General features: G+C 33.3%; 2 protein-coding genes across 5 annotated transcripts; both read left to right on the top strand.

Annotated features, from left to right (window-relative positions):
• The first annotated feature begins 48 nt into the window (after positions 1–48).
• LOC113864274 (WD and tetratricopeptide repeats protein 1) lies at positions 49–12,266 on the top strand. Of its 4 annotated transcripts, none has more exons than XM_027497819.1 (20): positions 49–469; positions 658–726; positions 1,364–1,441; positions 2,064–2,198; positions 2,277–2,384; positions 2,548–2,676; positions 3,654–3,769; positions 3,849–3,966; positions 5,271–5,376; positions 6,100–6,245; positions 6,361–6,528; positions 6,643–6,753; positions 7,184–7,295; positions 7,624–7,973; positions 8,269–8,359; positions 10,277–10,372; positions 10,553–10,623; positions 10,710–10,837; positions 11,304–11,398; positions 12,093–12,266. In XM_027497819.1, exons 1-19 carry the CDS (start codon positions 398–400, stop codon positions 11,389–11,391), a joined length of 2,292 nt encoding a protein of 763 aa, XP_027353620.1. In that variant the 5' UTR covers positions 49–397; the 3' UTR covers positions 11,392–11,398; positions 12,093–12,266. The 4 variants fall into 4 exon arrangements, 3 of the variants coding, with proteins under 3 accessions (XP_027353620.1, XP_027353621.1, XP_027353622.1); XM_027497820.1 differs by having other exon boundaries at positions 149–469; positions 7,624–7,970; positions 8,266–8,359; positions 11,304–11,415; XM_027497821.1 differs by lacking the exon at positions 49–469 and adding an exon at positions 1,786–1,841 and having other exon boundaries at positions 684–726; positions 7,624–7,970; positions 8,266–8,359; positions 11,304–11,415.
• A 6,798-nt stretch (positions 12,267–19,064) lies between these two features.
• On the top strand, positions 19,065–20,537 carry LOC113866172 (serine/threonine-protein kinase-like protein At1g28390). The gene has a single exon (XM_027501055.1). The coding sequence runs from the start codon at positions 19,065–19,067 to the stop codon at positions 20,535–20,537; it is 1,473 nt and encodes a 490-aa protein (XP_027356856.1).

The raw sequence follows: 20,537 nt of genomic DNA, 5'->3' as shown, positions 1-20,537 counted from the left end.
ATCCATAAGAGGGGAAGATAAAAGAAATGGTGGACGGGTACGTTGGACACGATACGTAATAGTAGTAATAGTGGCCAAAGAAAAGCATAACATAATCGGAACCAATCATCCACCGCCAGTACAATGATGAAGGGCGCTTACATATCACGCAACATCGCACTCCTGCACTCCTTCAATTACCAAAACAAACCTCATTCTCCGCTCATTATAATTATAATTAAAATCTTTTACACAATATATTATGATTTACTGAAATATTAATAAAAGAGAAATAAAGAAGAGTATAGAAGGATTTGTAAGTATAACCGCCTTAGCTGCAATTGATGACATTCACGCAACGGGGAGGGAGTAATTGGCTACTTTAACTTTCTCGCTGCGCACTCACACCGATTCTACGATGGACTCTGTTCCTTTTCGCGATGGCAACATACGCACCATTCTCGACACTCGATGCCTTCACGCTCCTCGAGTATTCTTCTTTTACTTTTCTTTAAATTCCAAGTTGCTTAATGGTTCCAGATTGTGGATATTGTCAAATCCGATTATCAATTTGGTGAATGGTAGTTTCATTCAAGACGTGCTTTGGTTTTCGCCGATGATATCTTTGCTCTATCGTATGATCTTTGACTGTGAAACTGTATTTCTGGTTTTGTTTAGGATGCTCTTCCTCGTTTGCAGACTCATTCCTCGTTGATTCGGAGGCTTTGTCAAGAAAGGGAGTTAGAGGTTGGTAACATACCTAAATTTACTAGTTGGTGTATCATGCTTCTATGTTTGTAGGAATAGCATTGCTGTCAATTTCTTCCGATTTTTGTTTTTATCGTATATACGTTTCTGTGTGTTTTAGTGGGAACTTGAAGTTAAGAAATGCGAAACTGCAATGTTATTCTCTTCATGTTGATTTGTTGTGCTATGGTAAATTTGCGGTATGTGGATATGGGTTTAGGTGATTTAAGTACTTGCGATTGTGCATGTAGGAATATACATAATTTTTTTAAGTGTCTTTAGTGACACAGGCTGCAGTTTTTCAGAGAAGGTAACAGCATTCTGTTGCCATTGTTCTGTGTTCTGATTACTCTGGCTTATCATACTTTTATATGTATTATGTCCCTGTGAAATCTTTTTGTATCTTATATTATTAATCACATTGATTAGACTTATCTTCTTGAAAGAAGTAGGCAGTAGTGATCAATTCTTAAAAATGCTGGCTCTACCTGTAGATCTAAATAATTATTCTCTTCAACTGTTCACAGCTGTTTGCTTCATTTTATGTACATTTAACCCTGCCCCTCCCCCAAATATATGCACTCTCATTTTATTTGTTGAGTTTTGGTTGGTATCCGTTTGCTCATGATTTGAACAGGGGCACCTTGGCTGTGTTAATGCGGTGGCTTGGAATTCCCAAGGTTCATTATTGATATCTGGATCAGATGATACACGGGTATAACACATTTTTTTAATGTCAACGAAACTGTATTTTCATATCCTAGATGATAGAAAAGATGTAAAGCAGAGAAAGAGATGTTGAAGGGAGATTCTTTTTTCAAAAAGACATCTCATATTGGAAGAGAAATATACAAGAAATAAATATTGACATAATTTTGGGTCCATTAAACTACCAAATTTAATTTCTGATGTAGATTTTCCATTGTTAAAATTTCCCTCTTGCGAGTTAAAATGGAGTTTCTTTTTCCATTATTAAATAGGTCTATGACTTCACTTTTGTTTTCTAGTAGAAACTTTTGCCTCTCTTCTACATATTGTGCTTGTTTCTTGTTCTCACAGTTATGATTTATTTTTCAAACCAAATAGAGGTTGATCAAGAAGCATCAAATTACCAAGTACTGAGAATAATTATTTGTTTGTTTTTAGGTCTTGTTTTGCCTGATATAATTTATAATTTGTAATTATGAAGTCATGATTAGTTTGATGAGTTCACTCTTAACTCTCAAGAGATTGCAAACAAACAGATAGGGGAAAGCCCTTCTGTTTTTGCTTTATAACTTCCACTTCATCTGTTCTGGCAATAGAAGACATTGAACCATTTGCCTGAAATTTTGCAGATCAATATTTGGAGCTATTCTGGACGAAAACTCTTGCATTCTGTTGACACTGGACATAGTGCAAATATATTCTGTACTAAGTTTATACCAGAAACTTCTGATGATCTTGTAGTCTCTGGGGCTGGAGATGCTGAAGTAATACTATGATCCTTCCAATATTAGTGGGTAATGTGATATTAATGCTCCAATTTTATTTATTTTTCATTTTGGCAGGTCCGAGTATTTAATTTGTCTCGCTTAAGTGGGAGTGGATTTAGTGAGAATGCAATTGCTCCATCTGCACTTTACCGTTGTCACACTCGAAGAATCAAGAAATTGGCTGTAAGTTATGTGGTCTAAGAAAATACTGAATTAGCATAGTTTCAATAGCATTACATCAATTGGGAGGGGGAGGGATTAAAGAAATAAAACGAAATATATGCTGGACTATCTGATTTAACCTGAATCCTGTGAATTTCATGTCTTCTGCGTTCCTTTTGTGCAGGTTGAAAATGGAAACCCCAATGTTGTATGGAGTGCTAGTGAAGATGGAACGCTAAGACAACATGATTTTCGGGAAGGTACCTCTTGTCCCCCAGCAGGATCTTCACACCAAGAGTGTCGAAATATTCTAGTAAGGGGTTTAATTTAGTTGTTTTTGTTCCTACTTATCGTTTTTTAATGCAGTTGAACCTTGTCTGGCATATGAACATATGGAGTTGAATTTAAAATTTTCAGTGCTTGCATGTGTATAAGTGATCTTAGAAAGCTGATTTTTCTTCATATCCGTAATATTTGCTGGTTTGCTGAAGATTAATTTATCTGCTATATTAGAGCATCTGCAGGGGCGTCTAACACATGAGACATGTTGATCTGATGAAATAATAAGCTATTTCTATTTCACTAGAATAGAAAGTTACCTCAATAGATGGTTGGTTCTCATATGTCAATACAATATAAATTTATAATCCTTTCTCCATAATAAATGTTGGAGTAGTATACTGGAACCTGCTTTAGGATATTGTTGTATTGGATGTAATCAAATTCATTTGATAAAATCTTTAATGTGATCCCTTTTTTATAAAAAAATGTTTTCACTTGTATTTATTATGCATTTCTTTATTCCTATACTAAATGGAAAGTTAACTTTTTTACGGATGGAGGGGGAAAAAACTAACTTTCCATTTTATTCATGTGCAGTGGTAAGAATACAATATGATGTTCTGATATTTTTCCAAGGTTTTTCAAACTATTGTGGGTTATTAATTACTATAGCTCATTTACCTCCTAGCATAAGTGCACATGGAAAACCTGGGACTAAGGCATCTCAAGGGAAATCATTAATGATGAAGAGCTCTATGCTTGAGATCTTGGCTGCGTCTTCAATCTCTTGATGCTCTCATTATTTCCTTTTCTTAATGCTCTGGAAATTAAATGGCTTTTGTACAGAAGATAGTTAGGATGCCAACATTCTTTGTACAATGTAGTTCTTAGAATTTTTGCCCTGAAAGTTTGTTGGAAAGATGGTTAACTATGATCATTGTTTCTGAAGCTGGAGAATCCTTGGTGTTTTTTTGTCTATTGATTCTCATGTTTAATGGTTAATGTCAGCTTGACTTAAGATGTGGAGCAAAAAGGTCACTTGGCGATTCTCCTAAACAAGTCCTTGCTTTAAAATCTTGTGACATTAGTTCAACTAGACCACACTTGCTCCTTGTTGGTGGGAGGTAAATATTTCTGTTGATACTTGTGTTATTTAATTAATTTTCTGTTTCAAATTGATACCAGACTTTTTATATCTTGCAGTGATGCCTTTGCACGTTTATATGATAGAAGGATGCTACCGCCTCTGAGCTCCTGTCGGAGAAGAATGTCTCCACCTCCTTGTGTTAATTACTTTTGTCCAATGCATCTTTCTGATCGTGTTAGTGCTTTGCTTTATTGATCTATTAGTATCTACTTTTGAAGTGTTTTTAGTCAGTAATTTATTTAATCTGTTAAGTGTTAGTAATGTTGCAAGTCCTTTTTTTGGGGTGAAAGGATTTCTTTTAGAGGAGAAGGGATGCAATGCCATTGGATGAGGAAACCTAAAACAAAAACAAGGAAAAGTTGGATATGTTGGCAAGCTTTGCATACATACATACATACATACATAGATAAATATATATGTATGAGTGTGTGTGTGTGTGTGTGTTTGTGTTTGTGTGTGTTACTTCTGGATTCTGTGTTATTTGATTTCTTTTGGGTGGGTATATGTCATTTTCTCGCATTTCTTTCTCATCTCTGATAAAAGCTTTTATGTAAAATATAAACTCATATCTTCATGTTAACTTTCTCTACCTTCTCTTTTGGGAGTGTAATTATAATGGATGAGGGTAGGAATCTGTGGCTGTGCTGGAAAAGGGAAACAGTCATAGAAATTCTCTATTTCTTTCCATCTCTGACTTTTTTTCTTTTATTATGATTGTAATATGATACTTGTCTGAAATGTTGGGTACCTGTTCATGCTGTCATAGGTGTATATAATCCTGTTGATGGTGGTTAGTATGCCAAATATTTGAAGTTTACTGTCAATGAGAGGTTTGAAATGTGAAATATCCTTTTTCATTAGAATCGCAATTGGGAATTCCATTCCAGTCTAGAGGGTGGGAGTGTTACCATGTTGGATTCCAACTATATGGTATCCTTGTCTTAAATTGAAATGACAGTATTTTATATTCTCAAATCTGTGTACGTCTTTGTTCCATTGACACACCAACATGCGCTGTTGGTTTGGGCATTTTTAGGTCTTGGGAAGGTGGTGACAATCATGGTGATAGTCATGAGACATAAAGGATATGACAGCTGTGGCTGTGGTGGCGGCCAAGGAGGTGATGGCGATGTGGCTGTGGTAGTGGCAGCTTTGGCTGGGATATTGATTTTGTTGTCAATTTTGTGCAAGTGATTTTGGGAAAAGAATACAAGATACATAGGAGTCTCCACACATTAAACAATGCTGCAGTGAGAAATATCATTAGTAATTCCTATCTTCCAAATGCCAAAACTAAGACCAAGTAGTTTGTAATGTGAATCTTTCATTCTAAATGCCTAGTGGCACATATTTATGTCCTATAATTTACCATATTCACTCACCTTTTTCCAACTTGTTATGATATTTCGCATGTGTAAGTCTTTCTGATACTTCTAGCTATATATTGTTACACTCAAATTGTATCTTCTCTTTTCTAGGGACATCCAAGCTTGCACTTAACTCATGTTACATTCAGTCCTGATGGACACGAGGTTCTCCTCAGCTATAGTGGAGAGCATGTATACTTGATGAATGTAAATCATGGTAAAGCATTTTACATTTAACTTTTTTTTCTCGTTTATTTATTTGTCACTAATGGTATTATCTAATGTGCTTTTGTTTGTTCAATTTGAGGGATTGGCTAAATTTTCTCTAGTAGTATAATGTAATGTGCATTTTATTTGTTCAAAACATCAAATTGTTTGGGAGTATTGGAAAATAAATTATAAAAGTGCTTTAATTATCCAAGAATTTAATTTATGAATGGCAAGAAGTGGAATGCATTTTTCTTGCATAGTGTCTTCTTGTTTGGCTATACTTGTCATTGCAACCTTTAAGTCACATAGACATAAGAAAAAGTGTGTGCTGAGTAGTCTGTAGTTTAATGAAAGGTAATTCTTGAGTGTACACGTTAACCTTGCTTATGTTGGGACTCTTCCTTTAGTTTGCTCAACAAGAGTTTTCCATGCATCCTTTTTTTGCAACCCTTTGCTTGTCTTGATTTGATTCCTATATATTCTAATGGGGAACCCATTCCTAAAATAATCCTTTGAGTAAGCCTTATTTATTTTATTTACTGTCAGGTATTCTTTGTTGATCTCTTGAAGTTATTGTCTAGGTCGAGTGTGGTGTGATTTGAATGCTGTCAAAGATCTATTTATGATTGTAATTTCAGTAAATTCCATTCTGTTAGTTTCTTGTTAGTGTGTGTGTGTGTATAGACTATAAAAGTTGTTGAGATTGCACTTAAACTTTTTCACTATGCAGCTGGAGTGAATGAGATGCAATATACTTCTGAAGATGCATCAAAGCTGATGGCTTACTCTCCAACAATTAATGGGGTAGAGTTGCAACCTTGTGTGTCTAATGTCTTCCCAAATGGTTTTCCTATTAAAAAGAACATCGCTGCTAAGGTGTGGAGTTTTTGTTTTTGTTTTTTTTTGGGGGATTATCTTCATGATTATTTGCTGTAGTTATGCAGTGTAACTAAGACTTGTCAGTGTTTAATTGACTGATTGGGTTTTGCAGCTTGACAAATGCATGAAACTAATAAAGCATGCTAAGAAATCAATGGACAATGGGACAGCCTATTATGGAATTGAGGCATGTAATGAGGTTTTGAGTGGCTACAGTCATATTGTTGGGCCTGTATTAAAACATGAATGCTTGTGTACCCGTGCTGCACTATTGCTTAAGGTTGTTCTTGATATTACTAAATTAAGTCTTAGCATTTTGGTTTTCCTTTCAGTTTATATTTTTTTTCCATTTTTGCTGGATGGAAATTGTTTTGACATTTGTACCCTTATCCAGAGGAAGTGGAAAAATGATGCTTATATGGCTATAAGAGACTGCTATGCTGCTAGGAAAATTGATAATTCATCCTATAAAGCTCTTTACTATATGTCAGAAGCATTGTCACAGGTAATTTTGTTGTACAAACATTTTTAAAATGTGGTCACGTTGAATCATAATTGTATTTGTTATGCTGGCTTTTGAGAGGCTCGGCATTAAGCCTCATATTCAAATAGGGTGAGTCACAAATTTTTGTTTGGTAGAAACAAAGATTTCATAAAAGATAATTAAACCATAAAGCTTGAATATTAAGAGAGGGCTATTCATGTTGGTATTATACCAAATCCTTAAGATTCCTGTCCCAGCTAGGATTGGAGGCGAGAAACATGATAATTGAATCTACACTTGGAAAAAAATGTTTTGACCTTAGGGGACTTGTATGGCTCAATCGTACTTCATTTTCATGCCATTTATTTGCATCAAGCATACTTTTTTATAACAGAACCTGGCATAGTCTTAAAACATATTATACCTAATTCTGAATGTTATATTTATGCAGCTGGGCAGACACGAAGAAGCTTTGGAATTTGCTATTGCATCCCATTCATTGGCCCCATCCAAATCTGAAGTTGCAGAAAGAGTGGAGAATGTGAAGAATGATATTGCTTTAGGTATGGATAAGATGGCTTTCATGGTGGGATGTAATAATATGGGTGTCTATTTAGTTGCTGCATTTCTGTTTGTCTGCATGTATGTGCAAATTCATCATAATTATTCTTCTACTTATCTTGTTGATGAAGTTTGAGAATCCCCCATTGAGATCACTGAAACACGTTCCACCTTTCTATTATGTAGGTCAATGATTACAGTATTTAAAAATTACTATAATGTCGTAACTGCTAAAATTTGATCTAGTTAATCTAATTTCCAGATTGGAAATTTATATGCTATTTTTTTATTATGATTTTATGTGAGTAAAACTGGTTTGTTATTTAACAGCTGAAGCTGAAAAAAATAGCAAGACAAATGATGGAGCATCAAGGTTTGACAATCGGGGTGGAAGAATATTATCATTAAGTGATATACTCTATCGTTCGGAGGCTAATAGTGATGGCTCACAAGATGGTCCAAGATCAGAGAGGGATGATTCTGATTATGATGAGGAATTGGAATTGGACTTTGAAACATCAATCTCTGGTGATGAGGGACATGATCTTGAATCAAATATTCTTCATGGAAGTTTAAATCTTAGAATTCATCGTAGAGGTGACTCTAGAGAAAATGCTGGTGTAAATGGCTCATGCGAGTCACCTTCATCATCTTCTCAAAATAGTAGAATGTCTTACATGGTACATTTTACTACATAAAATTTTATTCTTATTATTATTGCATTGTCATCAATATGATCCTTCAAAAATTATGCTTTCTTTTATATTTATTTCCTAGGTTTTTGTAATGGCTTCATTTGATGTTTACTCTGCTTCCATTCTATTGGTTCCAATACATAATCCTAGAAGGGTACAACAATCTTCAGATTTTGGTGTTGCCTCCATTCTTTGATAATGCAGTTTTAATTATTAAAGTTACTAAACTAATAAAAAATTACATATACATTTGGATAATTTTTACTCGTGTTATATGCAGCCTGAAGCAGCTGTTGACATGAAACAGAGATTTATTGGCCACTGCAATGTTGGCACTGATATAAAACAGGCTAATTTTCTTGGCCAAAGAGGTATGCTATTTCATATATGATATTGTAAATTTTAGCATTTTCTGTTAAAAGTTAATTTTTATCGTACTCCAAACAAGCATTGTAAAGATAAGATGTTCTGCTATTTTCTCTTTCTCATGGTTGCTTTATTACTTTCATGTTAGTATTGCCTTGTTGGAGTTTTGTGTTAATCATTTGAATACCAATAGTTGAGACAGGAAACATAGAATACCAAGAAAGCTGCCTAATCACACAACACAGAGCATCCACAGAGACCACAAAGCAGGTTTTGAATCAGAGGAGAGAAAATGAGCTACCCTAGGGCTGGAAGGTGTTGTTGCACAAGAAGTTGTTTCAATATGAAAATATGATAAAAAAAACTAATGGGAAACAGGTGTCTTTCAGACCTTTCAGACAAAATCTGACCTGGAAACCTGTGCCCTTGAACAAATGATCTAATCATAAATCCTACAATCCTAAGGAAAAAAATCGCAATTAGCTGCCCATGACAGTTTGTGGCCTGCCAATGATCTCTAGGGCTCTCTTTGTCTTTTGCTCTGTCCTTGTTTGGTCATACTTCAATTACTTTTGCATCCTTTTTTTACTCTATATTTGGCCCTTTGTGTAACAGATTTTTCACATTCTGAAACAGGTCTTTAAAGTTTTTGTTGTGTGTTCTCTTTTATGGTTATATAATTTTTTTTTATTAAAAAAAAAAAGTCTAGTAGTTTTAGACCTTTGAGCATTTGTATTTGCATAATTAAATTTTTAATATTCTATACTTATGTTTTCATTGTACTTATCAAGTTGAAAGGAAAGTTTTATTATACTGCAATACAATCAACTATCCTATATCGTAGTGAATGTTGGATCTTAAAAGAATAATAAGAAGAAAAAGTGGAAATGACAGAAATGAGAATATTAAAGTGGATGAGTGGACACACAAGAAAGGACAGGATACAAAATGATAATATACAAAAAAATATTAAAATAGCACCTATAGTAAAAAAAATGATTTAAAATTGTTTAAGGTGGTTTGGTCATGTACAGAGAAGACCTTTGAAAGCGTCTGCAAAGAGAGTAGATTGTATGACTCTTAGTCCGATAAAGACGGGTTGAGGGAGACCCAAAAAAATTTTAGACAAAATTATTAAAAGTTTCACTAGACTTTTGAAAATTTAGTTTTTGATCAATGATGTTGTATGATCCATGTAGCCGATCTTGCCTATTGAGATAAGGCTTGATTGGTGTTATACCTGTGTTTTCATTGAAACAATCATCTTCTATCCACTATGGTGTTCAGTTTTGACCACAACACAACTGATTGAGGGTGCCATAAACCTTTCCGAAATAAGCAGAGATAGGGAAAAACCCCATATAGTGTTGTTGATATACAACACCTTGCCCTACTCTCAAACTCGGCTCATAGGTCATTTGAGTCAACAAATGGTAGATTTGATTATGCTAGATGGGGTGGCATGATTATCCGTGGTATGCCACAATTCACTGTCCAATGCACAAGTATTGTAGGTATTTCCTCTATAATTTATCAATAGAAAGAAGTTATTGACCTGATTGATGAAAACAGGCAACCCAGCCCTCATTAATCGTGAAAAACTGTGTGTATTGACACAGCGAGGTTCTATTGTATATATTCTGCATCCTAGCTATCATCATTACAAGATAATACTTACATATATATATTCCAATACCAATGTAATAATTTACATGGTAAGTAAGAAACAAATTGATTTCCTTCGCTATGAATTCCAATATCTTCTTTAGAAATGAAAACAATGGTTCAAATGGTATATGCAAAGCCACCTGGGAAATATATGGTTTTATTGTTTTATTTTATTTTTTTGGCATGGGAGTGTTTTTTTTATAGTATCTTAAATTCCTCATTTTGATTATTCAAGATCACTTGTTTATTTGTAGGTGAATATGTTGCCAGTGGAAGTGATGATGGCAGATGGTTTATATGGGAAAAACGAACTGGTAGACTCGTAAAAATGCTGAATGGTGATGAATCAGGTAACATTGATTTTTCTAAGGTTTTGGGATTTAGTAGTCTTCTCTTACATTGTTGTCTGAAGCTACCTGTTTCTTTCTGCTACAGTTGTAAGCTGTGTAGAATGCGGCATTTGATTTTAGGATTTGGTAGTCTCCTTTCTTATTAGGTTGTCTGAAGCTATTTGTTTCTTCCTGCTACAGTTGTGAATTGTGTACAATGCCATCCATTTGATTTTGTTGTTGCAACCAGTGGGATTGATAGCACAATAAAGGTGAGAATGGTGATTCTATGATGTGCCGTATCTTTCGGGTGTAAAATCTTCAATCTCTGAAGCTTTTTGGCGGTGCATTATTTTAGATATGGACTCCAACTGCTCCTGTTCCATCTTCTGTTGCCGGTGGTTCAGCAGGACCAGAAACTGGTGATGTGTTGGTTGCAATGGAGAGCAATCAACAAAAATTATCCCGTAACCGTGATTCTATTCTGTAAGGATTATTAAACCTTCTTTTTGATATAGGAATACCTGTGATAAGGATTATAAGCACAAAGCCTTGTGAGGCCTGGAAATAAATTTAATGTTGACAATGCCTTGCAATATGCACAAGCTACCCCTCAGTCTATCATTCTGCTCTTAATGTAGGGAGTCGTAACATGTTGAACTTCACTTCTATATTAATTGAACTAGTTTACTATTACTCTCTTTGTGGGTCATACTCTATCATATCAACTGCAGAGATTACTCATCTAGGTGATAGATGTCAAGCAATTGACTAGGAGGGTTGGATTTAAAGTCTTCCACTTTTAAATGTCATTCGTGAATTGGGCATGATCTTTTGATCCATCCTTCCTTCCCTATTTCTGATATATTTAATGAAATCGTCCTCTTCCTTAATGCTTCCAGAAGGAATCTAGTTAGATATTTTCTGGGTTAAGTGATTTTGTCTTCTGCAGGCCCTTTGAGCTTTTGGAACCATTTAGAATGCATGAGTTTCCTGAAGGGTCGCTACGCTTGCGCCCATTTGAATGCGCTCAAAGCTAAATGTTTGGTAATTCTCATCTACTGGTAACTTTTACCTTGTTCATCTCTTGCACGAGTTAATATTCGCTGTTACTTGTATAAGTATAGTTAGGAAGGTATTAGTTTCAGAAATATCCCTAAAGTGGGCTTCTTTGGGGTGACAAATTTTGATCTGAGAAAAAAACCTCATTTCTTGGTGTTATTTATGTTTCAAAACCGGGCCAATGACACCTTTACTTGTGGTTTTAATGGTTCAATTGACTTAACTGGATGGTTCACCCAAGGCCAAACCGAACAACATACTAATATACCAAAATCTGCAATTATTGGCTTAATGTGATCTCGAATTTTCATTTCTGAAACATTCTAATTCATATGTATTGAACTTGTATATGATATAACTATCTAAAATTTAGTTATTGGAATCTAAGAATGGGCTTGCTTAGTTGCTGAAGCTTCACATTTGGCTAATGAGAAATGTTAGCATATACTATCTAAAAGGACTTTTGTTATTGGCTGAAATCTAATTAGAAACTAGCAAGTCTCATTTCTGATTTAATTAGACTCATTCATAAAATAGTACAGCTATAACACGCACATTTTTCACTTATCCTATCCTCTTGTCGAAATATGCTTATTTTTCACTTACTGAACCATCGTGCTTTTATGTTTGTATCTGACTGGAATTGTAAGGAGTAATCTGCCCTTTTGTACCGTTGCAGGTTGATATTTGGTAGTACTAAATGAGTCTGTACTGCCATTATCGGTGGGAAGAGCTTTGACAATGGGACGCGCGGAATAATTTGGCACATTAAATTCAAATCATGGGTATTATCCCGGATATTTTTGGTTCAAAGGTATTATCCTGGATTTATTTCCTGGACTGTTGATTAGAAAGAAAAGTTGTACAAATTTACTAATTATCATGGGTGCCGATATGTGTATAGTAGGTGGGTAAAGTTGAAATATTAAATTTAATCTGTATATGAAAGGATCCAGAGGACTCTTGTTATTTGAACACGGATGTTACAATAATTAGGCTTTTTTTGTTCACTGCATAGGTATTATTAGTTTAAAATAATTGTTTAAAATAATAAATTTAAAATATAGTCAATACTGTGATTACTAATAAATGATAGATTTTAAATAAATATAGATTTTAAATTAAAAAATAGATTATAAAAAACGATATTAACGTCAAAATTGATTTTAAATAATATAGATTCTAAATTAAAAATGTATATTATAAATAATGATATTAATGTAAAAAATAAATGTTTAATTTTTTAAAACAAGTACTTTGAGAAAGAAAAATTAATTCTTAAAAATACTCGGTTGGATAAAGTTATTAAAAATGTTTATATTTATGTACTCTCTTTATTCTTTTTATAAGAAATAAAATAAAATATTTTTTGTTTTTATTATAAAAAATAAATAATAGATTCAAGATTTATTAATTGTTAAAAAAAATTTAACTCTTTTTTTATTAGTATCATTAAATATATAAATTACTAACTACACTATTTAATATTATAAATATTTTTAAAATAAAATTTATATTTATAAAAAATATAACAGAATTAATTTTATTTTTTTTAGTTTTAGTGATTTAGTCTTATAAGAAAAACTGTTAAGATTTAACTTTGTTTAAAATATTAAAATATAACTTTTATTGTCAACTTTTTTCTGTTGAGGATAATAATAAAAATTAATTTATTATGTCATTTAATTTTTAGTATTTTATTTTAAAAAATTTAAAAAATTAATATTTATAAAAAAAATAAGAAAAAGGCATTCTTCGAATCAGAACCCTAATTTCCAAATCCATCCTACCCTCCTTTCGGACGAACCCCTTCCCCCTAGGTCCTAAAAGTGACCCCCGAGCAGCGCACCAGCTGATTGAAGTATCTTGCATCCTCCGACAGTGATAATAGGTAAACGATACACAACAACACTATACTCTAAATGGAGGATGGCAATTAGTATCTGATCTCTGAAAGTCTGAAGCAAGAACAATTGAAATGTTTAGGCGCAACCACAGCGAAATAACTTCTACATAAAAAAAAAAAAGGAAGAAAGAGAAAATTATTCAAAAAATAGGAATTGATGAGAAAATTATTTTAAGTCCACGAAACTGAATGAGTTTTCAGATTTCTCCTAAAATTAGTCGAAAAGTAGAAACTGAGAGAGAAATTATTCTTAAGTCTACAAGACTAAATGAGCTTACAGATTTCTCTCAAAAATTGCTCAAAAAATAGAAACTTAAGGAAAAATATTCTAAGTTTACAAGAGACATGATAGAGCTCAAAAAATGATATCAAAATAATTACAAGGTTCAAAGCAGTTATCAACGGTTACCATCAGTAGAAGATTTAAGACACGAAGAAAGATTGTGGGCGATAACAGTTATGGAAAAAACCTCAACTGACAACATGATCATAAGCAATTGTAGATAATGTACAGGATGAAGATAAGCATGTATGGAAGACAGTTGCTGAGAAGTGTCGGTGAAAAGAGGAGATCGGAGGTGGTTCATTTGTCTATAAATATTACAAAGCTTTACATAACTAGAGACGACTTTTTGTACTATATACCTGCACCCAAACTCTGCATGCTAAAAATCTGCATCACGTTAAACACCAGCTACCAAAAAACTCACGAGTAGTTCACTGTAAAGAGTCGTACGGTTACATTTATGTGCATTTTATATTTCTGCAATTTATTTTAATTTATTTTATTTGTTTACAACCTGCAATTTTCACCGTAAATAATATCATAATTAAATATTTTATATTAGTATTTTATTTATTCAATTTCAAAAATATAATTACAGGATGATATTGAAGTAAAAATTATATTTAAAAGTTTATTTATGTGTATGATAATGAAATAACATTATTATAATCAAAGAGGGAAAAAAGTGAGAGTAAATGAACAAAATAATAATAAAAAATTAAAGTCTCAATTTTACAAATCTGAAATAAGATAGTCTTTAGAAAAAAATTTATATCACCGTGGTTGTCATCGTCATTAAACAATATGAAATTTATAAAAAAATATTTGTAATATTTTTAAATATAAAAAATATTAAAAAGTCCTAAATTTTTTTTAATGAAATCTTGATTTTTCAAACACATAAATAAAAAATTATAGTATTTTACCAATTTTTATATATAAATAATATTATTGTAATTATTTGTCTAATGAAATATTTTTTAAATTATATGAAAATATTAAATATTATATTAAAAGTATTCATATGTATTATTTATTATATTTATCTTTTATTTTGATCATGTGTGTGTTTTATAATTTTATTTATATAAATGAATTAAATTTATAATTTTAAATTAAAATTTTTTATTTTTATTTATATCATATGTATCTTTTGTAGACTAATTTTATTTAAATCAAATATGATTAGTATGAGCAAAGTTTTTTAATATTTACTATTACATTCACTTAAACTTAAGTTTAATATTGTATGTCAGCTAATATTTCAATTATTTAAAAATATACATATATTATATTAAAAAAATTAATTATTGTTAATAATTAATTTATATCATCTATACGATATAATAACAATTATTATTATTATTATTTATCGTCAAAAAGCTGAAGAAAACAATAAATATTTAAAAAAAAACAAAATAACGAAAAAGAAATTATTTAATACGAGAAACCTAACTTTTATTCACATACTATCATACGGAATGGGTTTTGTAGTTCTATTTATAAAAGATTTTGAACTTTACCTGTGCAAAAAAAATTAAAAATCAGCTATGGTTATAAAATTGTAAATGACAATTTGTATAATCTCTTACTTTTTTTACATACAAAATTAGAGCTAAAAAATAACGATTATGATACATATAATTAATTAAATTAAACATTCTTTCTCTGATAACAATGATGAGTGATGACCACTCCATGCACACTACTACTGTATTATTATATTTCCAAAAGTTTCAAACTAATGAAGTTATTATTATCCTATCATGAATTCCAAAGTATGTGAATATTATTTCGCGGCATTTTCACATTTTTCTGCTTTGGTGGACTTTTGGATGAACAAAAGTCAAAAGTCACTATCTCGTACTTGACATGTTTTCCGTATAGATTTTGAGTGGAATTTAAATTGCATTGATACTAAACAGTAAACAACTACAATTGGAATAAGGTGATATCTTTATTCAAGTGGTTCATATTTATTTTTTAATTTAAAATCTGTATGAAAATAAAAATTACTAAAAAACTAATTATATTTTATAATATAAACTTTCAAAGCTTAAACATAATTGTGTCTTACAGTAAACACTAATAATTCAAAAGAAAAAGATGATGAACATGATATCCATTTTCTTTGCTTTTGCATGTGTTTCTAGAATTAAAATCTACTCCCACTGGCGGTGCCGGCCACTGTGTCAAATGCCAGGTTGCTTCGTTAGAATATTTGCACCAAACCTAATTGTCCATTCAAAGTCCAACTCACTGCTGTTTAATTCAGACATATTCAAACGTTAATAGGCCCATCACAGTTTAAATGTTAAAAATTAACCTTTTTTAGTTATTAGATAAAAATTATGCAAGTTTCATTTTTTTAAATCTAATGAATTTTTAATAAATTTTAATTGATAATTTAAAATATATTAAAAAGTTTGTTTATAATATAGCTTTTATAAGTGATTGCCATAATCTCTACCTAGAATCGTTATCTCAACCTTGTTAATAAAAAGGAAAGGTTTTTTTTTTAAAGTAAATTTGTTTATGTTTTAAAATGTTTATAGCCATTTCTCGCAAATATTTTTTATTTAAAGTATTGTTTTTGTTAATTAAAGTAATAGTATCTAATGAACAAATTTAAATAAAGAATAATCCATAGGGGTAACAAAAGACATCCCTAAAAAAATATCAGATTTGATGAACAGTGTTCAAAATTTTGACGTTTATGCCATGAAAATTCAAAGAGACAAAACATCAACAGCGTAATACAATCTACCCACTTAGGTACGGCAGTATGAAAGCTAACGAGTGAAAAATGTGATTGATTACATGATATGATAAAAATAAAAAAGTAAAATACTATATAAATATTTAAAAATGAAATCTCTAATAAAAAAAAAACATGAATAGACATGTTGAAATGTTAATAGGCCCATCCAATTTCAATTGCCACCCTCATGTCATGTGTATAAGAACTAGAGAAGGTAAAGAGAATCATTTACCATTTGAATTGATTTTGAGAAGTCCAATGTGATTCTCAGTATCTCTCTCAAATATATTACAAAGAGACATTTGATCGTTCAAAAGCTGAAGAAAGCTTCATAGCTCACTTCCTAAATTACAAACAAAAGCAACCAACAGATTCTCGTCCCACGTTTCAGAGTGTTATTCAAGCCAAACAAATGCTGCCTAAGCACGTCACTGTGTGACCATCTGTCCCATACTCACTTTCTTGCACTTCAGCCACTGTCACTAAAAAAGAATGATTTGGACCGTACCATTGTTCACCATCTCAACCCAACTTTATTTTAATTACCCATTCATTTTCAACGTATTGTACCTTTGTTTCTGTTTACAAACGTACTTTGTTGCTTGTGTTTTCAGGTTGTGTAGAGTTTTCTCCATAACCACACATAGTTTTATTCCAATAAAAAAATGAAGGTAGGGTGCTCAGTTAATTAACTTACTTTCTTGTTATTATACGCTCTCTATTAACTCGCGTGTTGTACGGCAATTCTCTTATTTTATTCACAATTCAATTGGATAATCAAATGAAGAAATTATTCTCCACACAATTTTCTTAACTTACATAAGTGGTTATGCATATTGTTTTTTAAAATGTCATACACAAGATGTGTTTGTTTTGTTTTCCTAAGGAAACAACATAATGTATAACATATAATAAAAAAATACTAACAATTCACTCTCTCATACACCTATTTTAATATATTTTTAATTATTGACTAAAATTTACTAAAAATTATAACAAAAAATATTAAATTAAATATAACCAAGAGTGATACTCTTATAATTTTTGTAATTTTTAATTAATGGTTAAAAGTGTATGAAAAGAGTATTGTTAAATATGCAAATATATATACTTGATGGAATATATGAACTGTTCTCCCCCATTTCCTCTAAAACTATTTATAGATGAAGAATTAATTATTGATATTTGAAGGAGAGCGGGAGAAGAGATTATTTCACTTCATTTGCAATGCAATGGATGAGATGTGCCAAACACATACACACAGTTTGCAAAACTATTTCATACACAAGTTTCCTTTGGGTCTGGCCCCCTACGTTGTTTTGCTATATTTAAGTATTTAATCAATTATCGGACTTTGTCCTATTAAGCTGTATAGTATATATCATAATGTAAGATTTCATTCATGCTTCAAAGGAACAGATTCAGATGTCCCCACATAGCCAATCATGTTTTTCTTTTTAAACCATGTTCTTGTAACTTAAAGTGCAAATAGTCAAAGAGGGGTAGGTATCCAACAATGTTTTTTTTCCCCTTTTTTTGAAGAGAGGTATCCAACAATGTTAAAGGCAAGTAATAACCAATTTTGTGGTTTATATAAATTCTCTAATGATTTATTATCAATATTAATTAGACTCGGCTGTCATGAAACCGAAGCTTCATTTTTCATCAATATCGAATGATACATATCTTGGATAATGCAAATTTTCTTTCTCCCAGGAAAAGCCTTGCATCTTCCAGAGTTAGATACGTGAGATTTGAATGATGAAGGGGAAAAAAAATCGATACATACTTAACTTTTTTAGAAACTAATATGTTAAGAATAGGAAAAATAATCAAAGGATTAAATTGTCTAGTGTTTATAACATTATTTAATTATTCTCGTTTTAATCCCTCTTTGTTTTTTTTTTTTTCACTTGCTACACCAGAAAATAGGCGTTCGAATAAGCAACAACATTATTTTGTGCTAAAAGCATATGACCAGTTGGCCACCACCAACCCCGCGGACAAAATTGGTTCATGGGGGTAAAAAATATTATGTTCGAGTAAATCAAAATCAAACTTGACCATAAAAGTAAATTTAAATAATAATACAAAAATGTAAGTTTGAAAATTTGTACAAATTTTCTAATAAACTTTTCTTCATCCAAAATTAAATTATTAAACCTTCATCCAAACACACTGTAAAACTACATAAAATCTCAAACCACGGTATGTAAATGCACTGCAGGTTTCAAAAGAAAATTAACAATACTCCATCCTATATACATGTGTGTAGATTTTTGGGGAACTGGTCTTCTTGGTGCACGACTTTGCATGCAGGAAATATTAAATTATGAAGAGAAATTGTACTTGTATAACATATTAATATATCTAGAAAATTCTGAGAAAAACTTTTTATTTAAAAAAAAAAAAGCTGTTGAACATTTGCCATAATTATATTCTTAAATGATTAGAAGGCACAGAGGGTAGGGGAGGAGATAAAGGAAAAAGAAAAAGGCGAAAAAGGAAAAAAGGAAGTGTGCGTCCAATCTTGGATTGCATTCACAACACAACATATCCTCTTCCAAAGCTGCGAATCATTGACGACTTTAAAGTGAAACTTAATGTCTTCCCAGTTATGGATACTTTCCCTTTACTATCTCTTCTCTTCTGAATCCTCTCTCGCGCCAAACCCATCCAAATAATCACACTCCCCACAATGGGTTACCTCTCCTGCAATGCCCACTCCGCAATTGCAACCTGCGACCCACACTACTGCCACCTCAAAAACAACAAACCCACCCCTCCAAAGACAATAACACACTTCCACTACGCGGATCTCCTCGCCGCCACCAAATCCTTCTCCGCCCAAAACTTCTTAGGCAAAGGGAGCCACGGCACAGTCTACAAAGCCACCCTCCACGGCGGGAAACTGATCGCCGCCGTGAAAACCACCAAACTGGTATGGAAACCCACCCACAACCACAGCAGCACATGCAGCGGGTGCGCCAACTGCACCTCCCCCGCGGACAACGAGATCGAGATCCTCTCCCATGTCCCCAGCCCTCGTCTGGTGAACCTCATCGGCTTCTCGACGCACCCAAACGGCAACAAACTAATCGTGGTTGAATACATGCCAAACGGTTCACTTCACGATCTCTTACACTCCACTTCTCCCCCACCCGGTTGGACCGGTCGAATCCGGTTCGCTTTACAAGTAGCGAAAGCGGTTCACCAATTACACTCTTCTAACCCTCCCGTTATTCACCGCGATATTAAGTCTTCTAACATTTTAATCGACCATGAATGGAACGCTAGGCTCGGTGACTTTGGCCTCGCGTTGAGGGGACACGTGGAGGACGTTCGCGTAAAGTGTACACCACCCGCGGGGACGTTAGGCTACCTCGACCCTTGCTATCTTGCGCCTCAGGATCTCAGCGCCAAGAGCGATGTCTTCAGTTTCGGGATCTTGTTGCTCGAGATTATCAGCGGTAGGAATGCTATCGACGTTAACTACAGTCCTCCCTCCGTCGTCGACTGGGCGCTGCCCTTGATTAAACGCCGTGACTTCGCCGGAATTTGTGACCGCCGGATAGGAACGCCGCCCGATGAGGCGGTGATGCGGCAGCTCGCCGTGCTTGCGGCCACCTGCGTGAGGTCGACGGCGGATAAGCGGCCGTCCATGGCGGAGGTGGTGGAGTGTCTTAAATACGTGAGGAAGAGGATTCGTGCGTCGCCGATATGGAGAAGTCTAAGACGGCGCGTGGCGCGTGTGGAGAGCGCGCAGGCGGGGATGACGTGGGATGTTTGTGAGGATGACTGTGAAAGGAGTGAGGAGGTTTTGAGGAGAGTTAAGGGGGGGAGCAGGAGGAATAGGAAAATATCGAGTGTGTCGGGTGTAGGGTACGAGGGTGAGCCCTCCTCCAATAAGGTTATGAGGTCCAAGTCAATCGGTTCGGGTTGGATTCGAATGGATTCGAAGCAAATGGAGCATGGGTTTGGGAGGAGGAGAGTGAGGCTGAAAAAGTCAAAGTCAATGGGGGTTTTGCATTATGGGAGTGAGAATAGCCATAACAATGTTCCAATTCACTGGGCAATGTCCAAGTTGGTGATTAACGATAAGCTGGAAAAGAAAATGCTCGAAAAACCGTTGGTGAGGTCGCATCACACTGGGAGTTATAGCGAAGGTTGA

This window comes from Abrus precatorius, unplaced genomic scaffold (genome assembly GCF_003935025.1).
Source record: "Abrus precatorius isolate BTA unplaced genomic scaffold, Abrus_2018 Scaffold4, whole genome shotgun sequence".
NCBI classification, from domain to species: Eukaryota; Viridiplantae; Streptophyta; class Magnoliopsida; order Fabales; family Fabaceae; genus Abrus; species Abrus precatorius.
The sequence above is the reverse complement of the archived record's forward strand: the minus strand, read 5'-3'. Positions and strand labels throughout refer to the sequence as shown.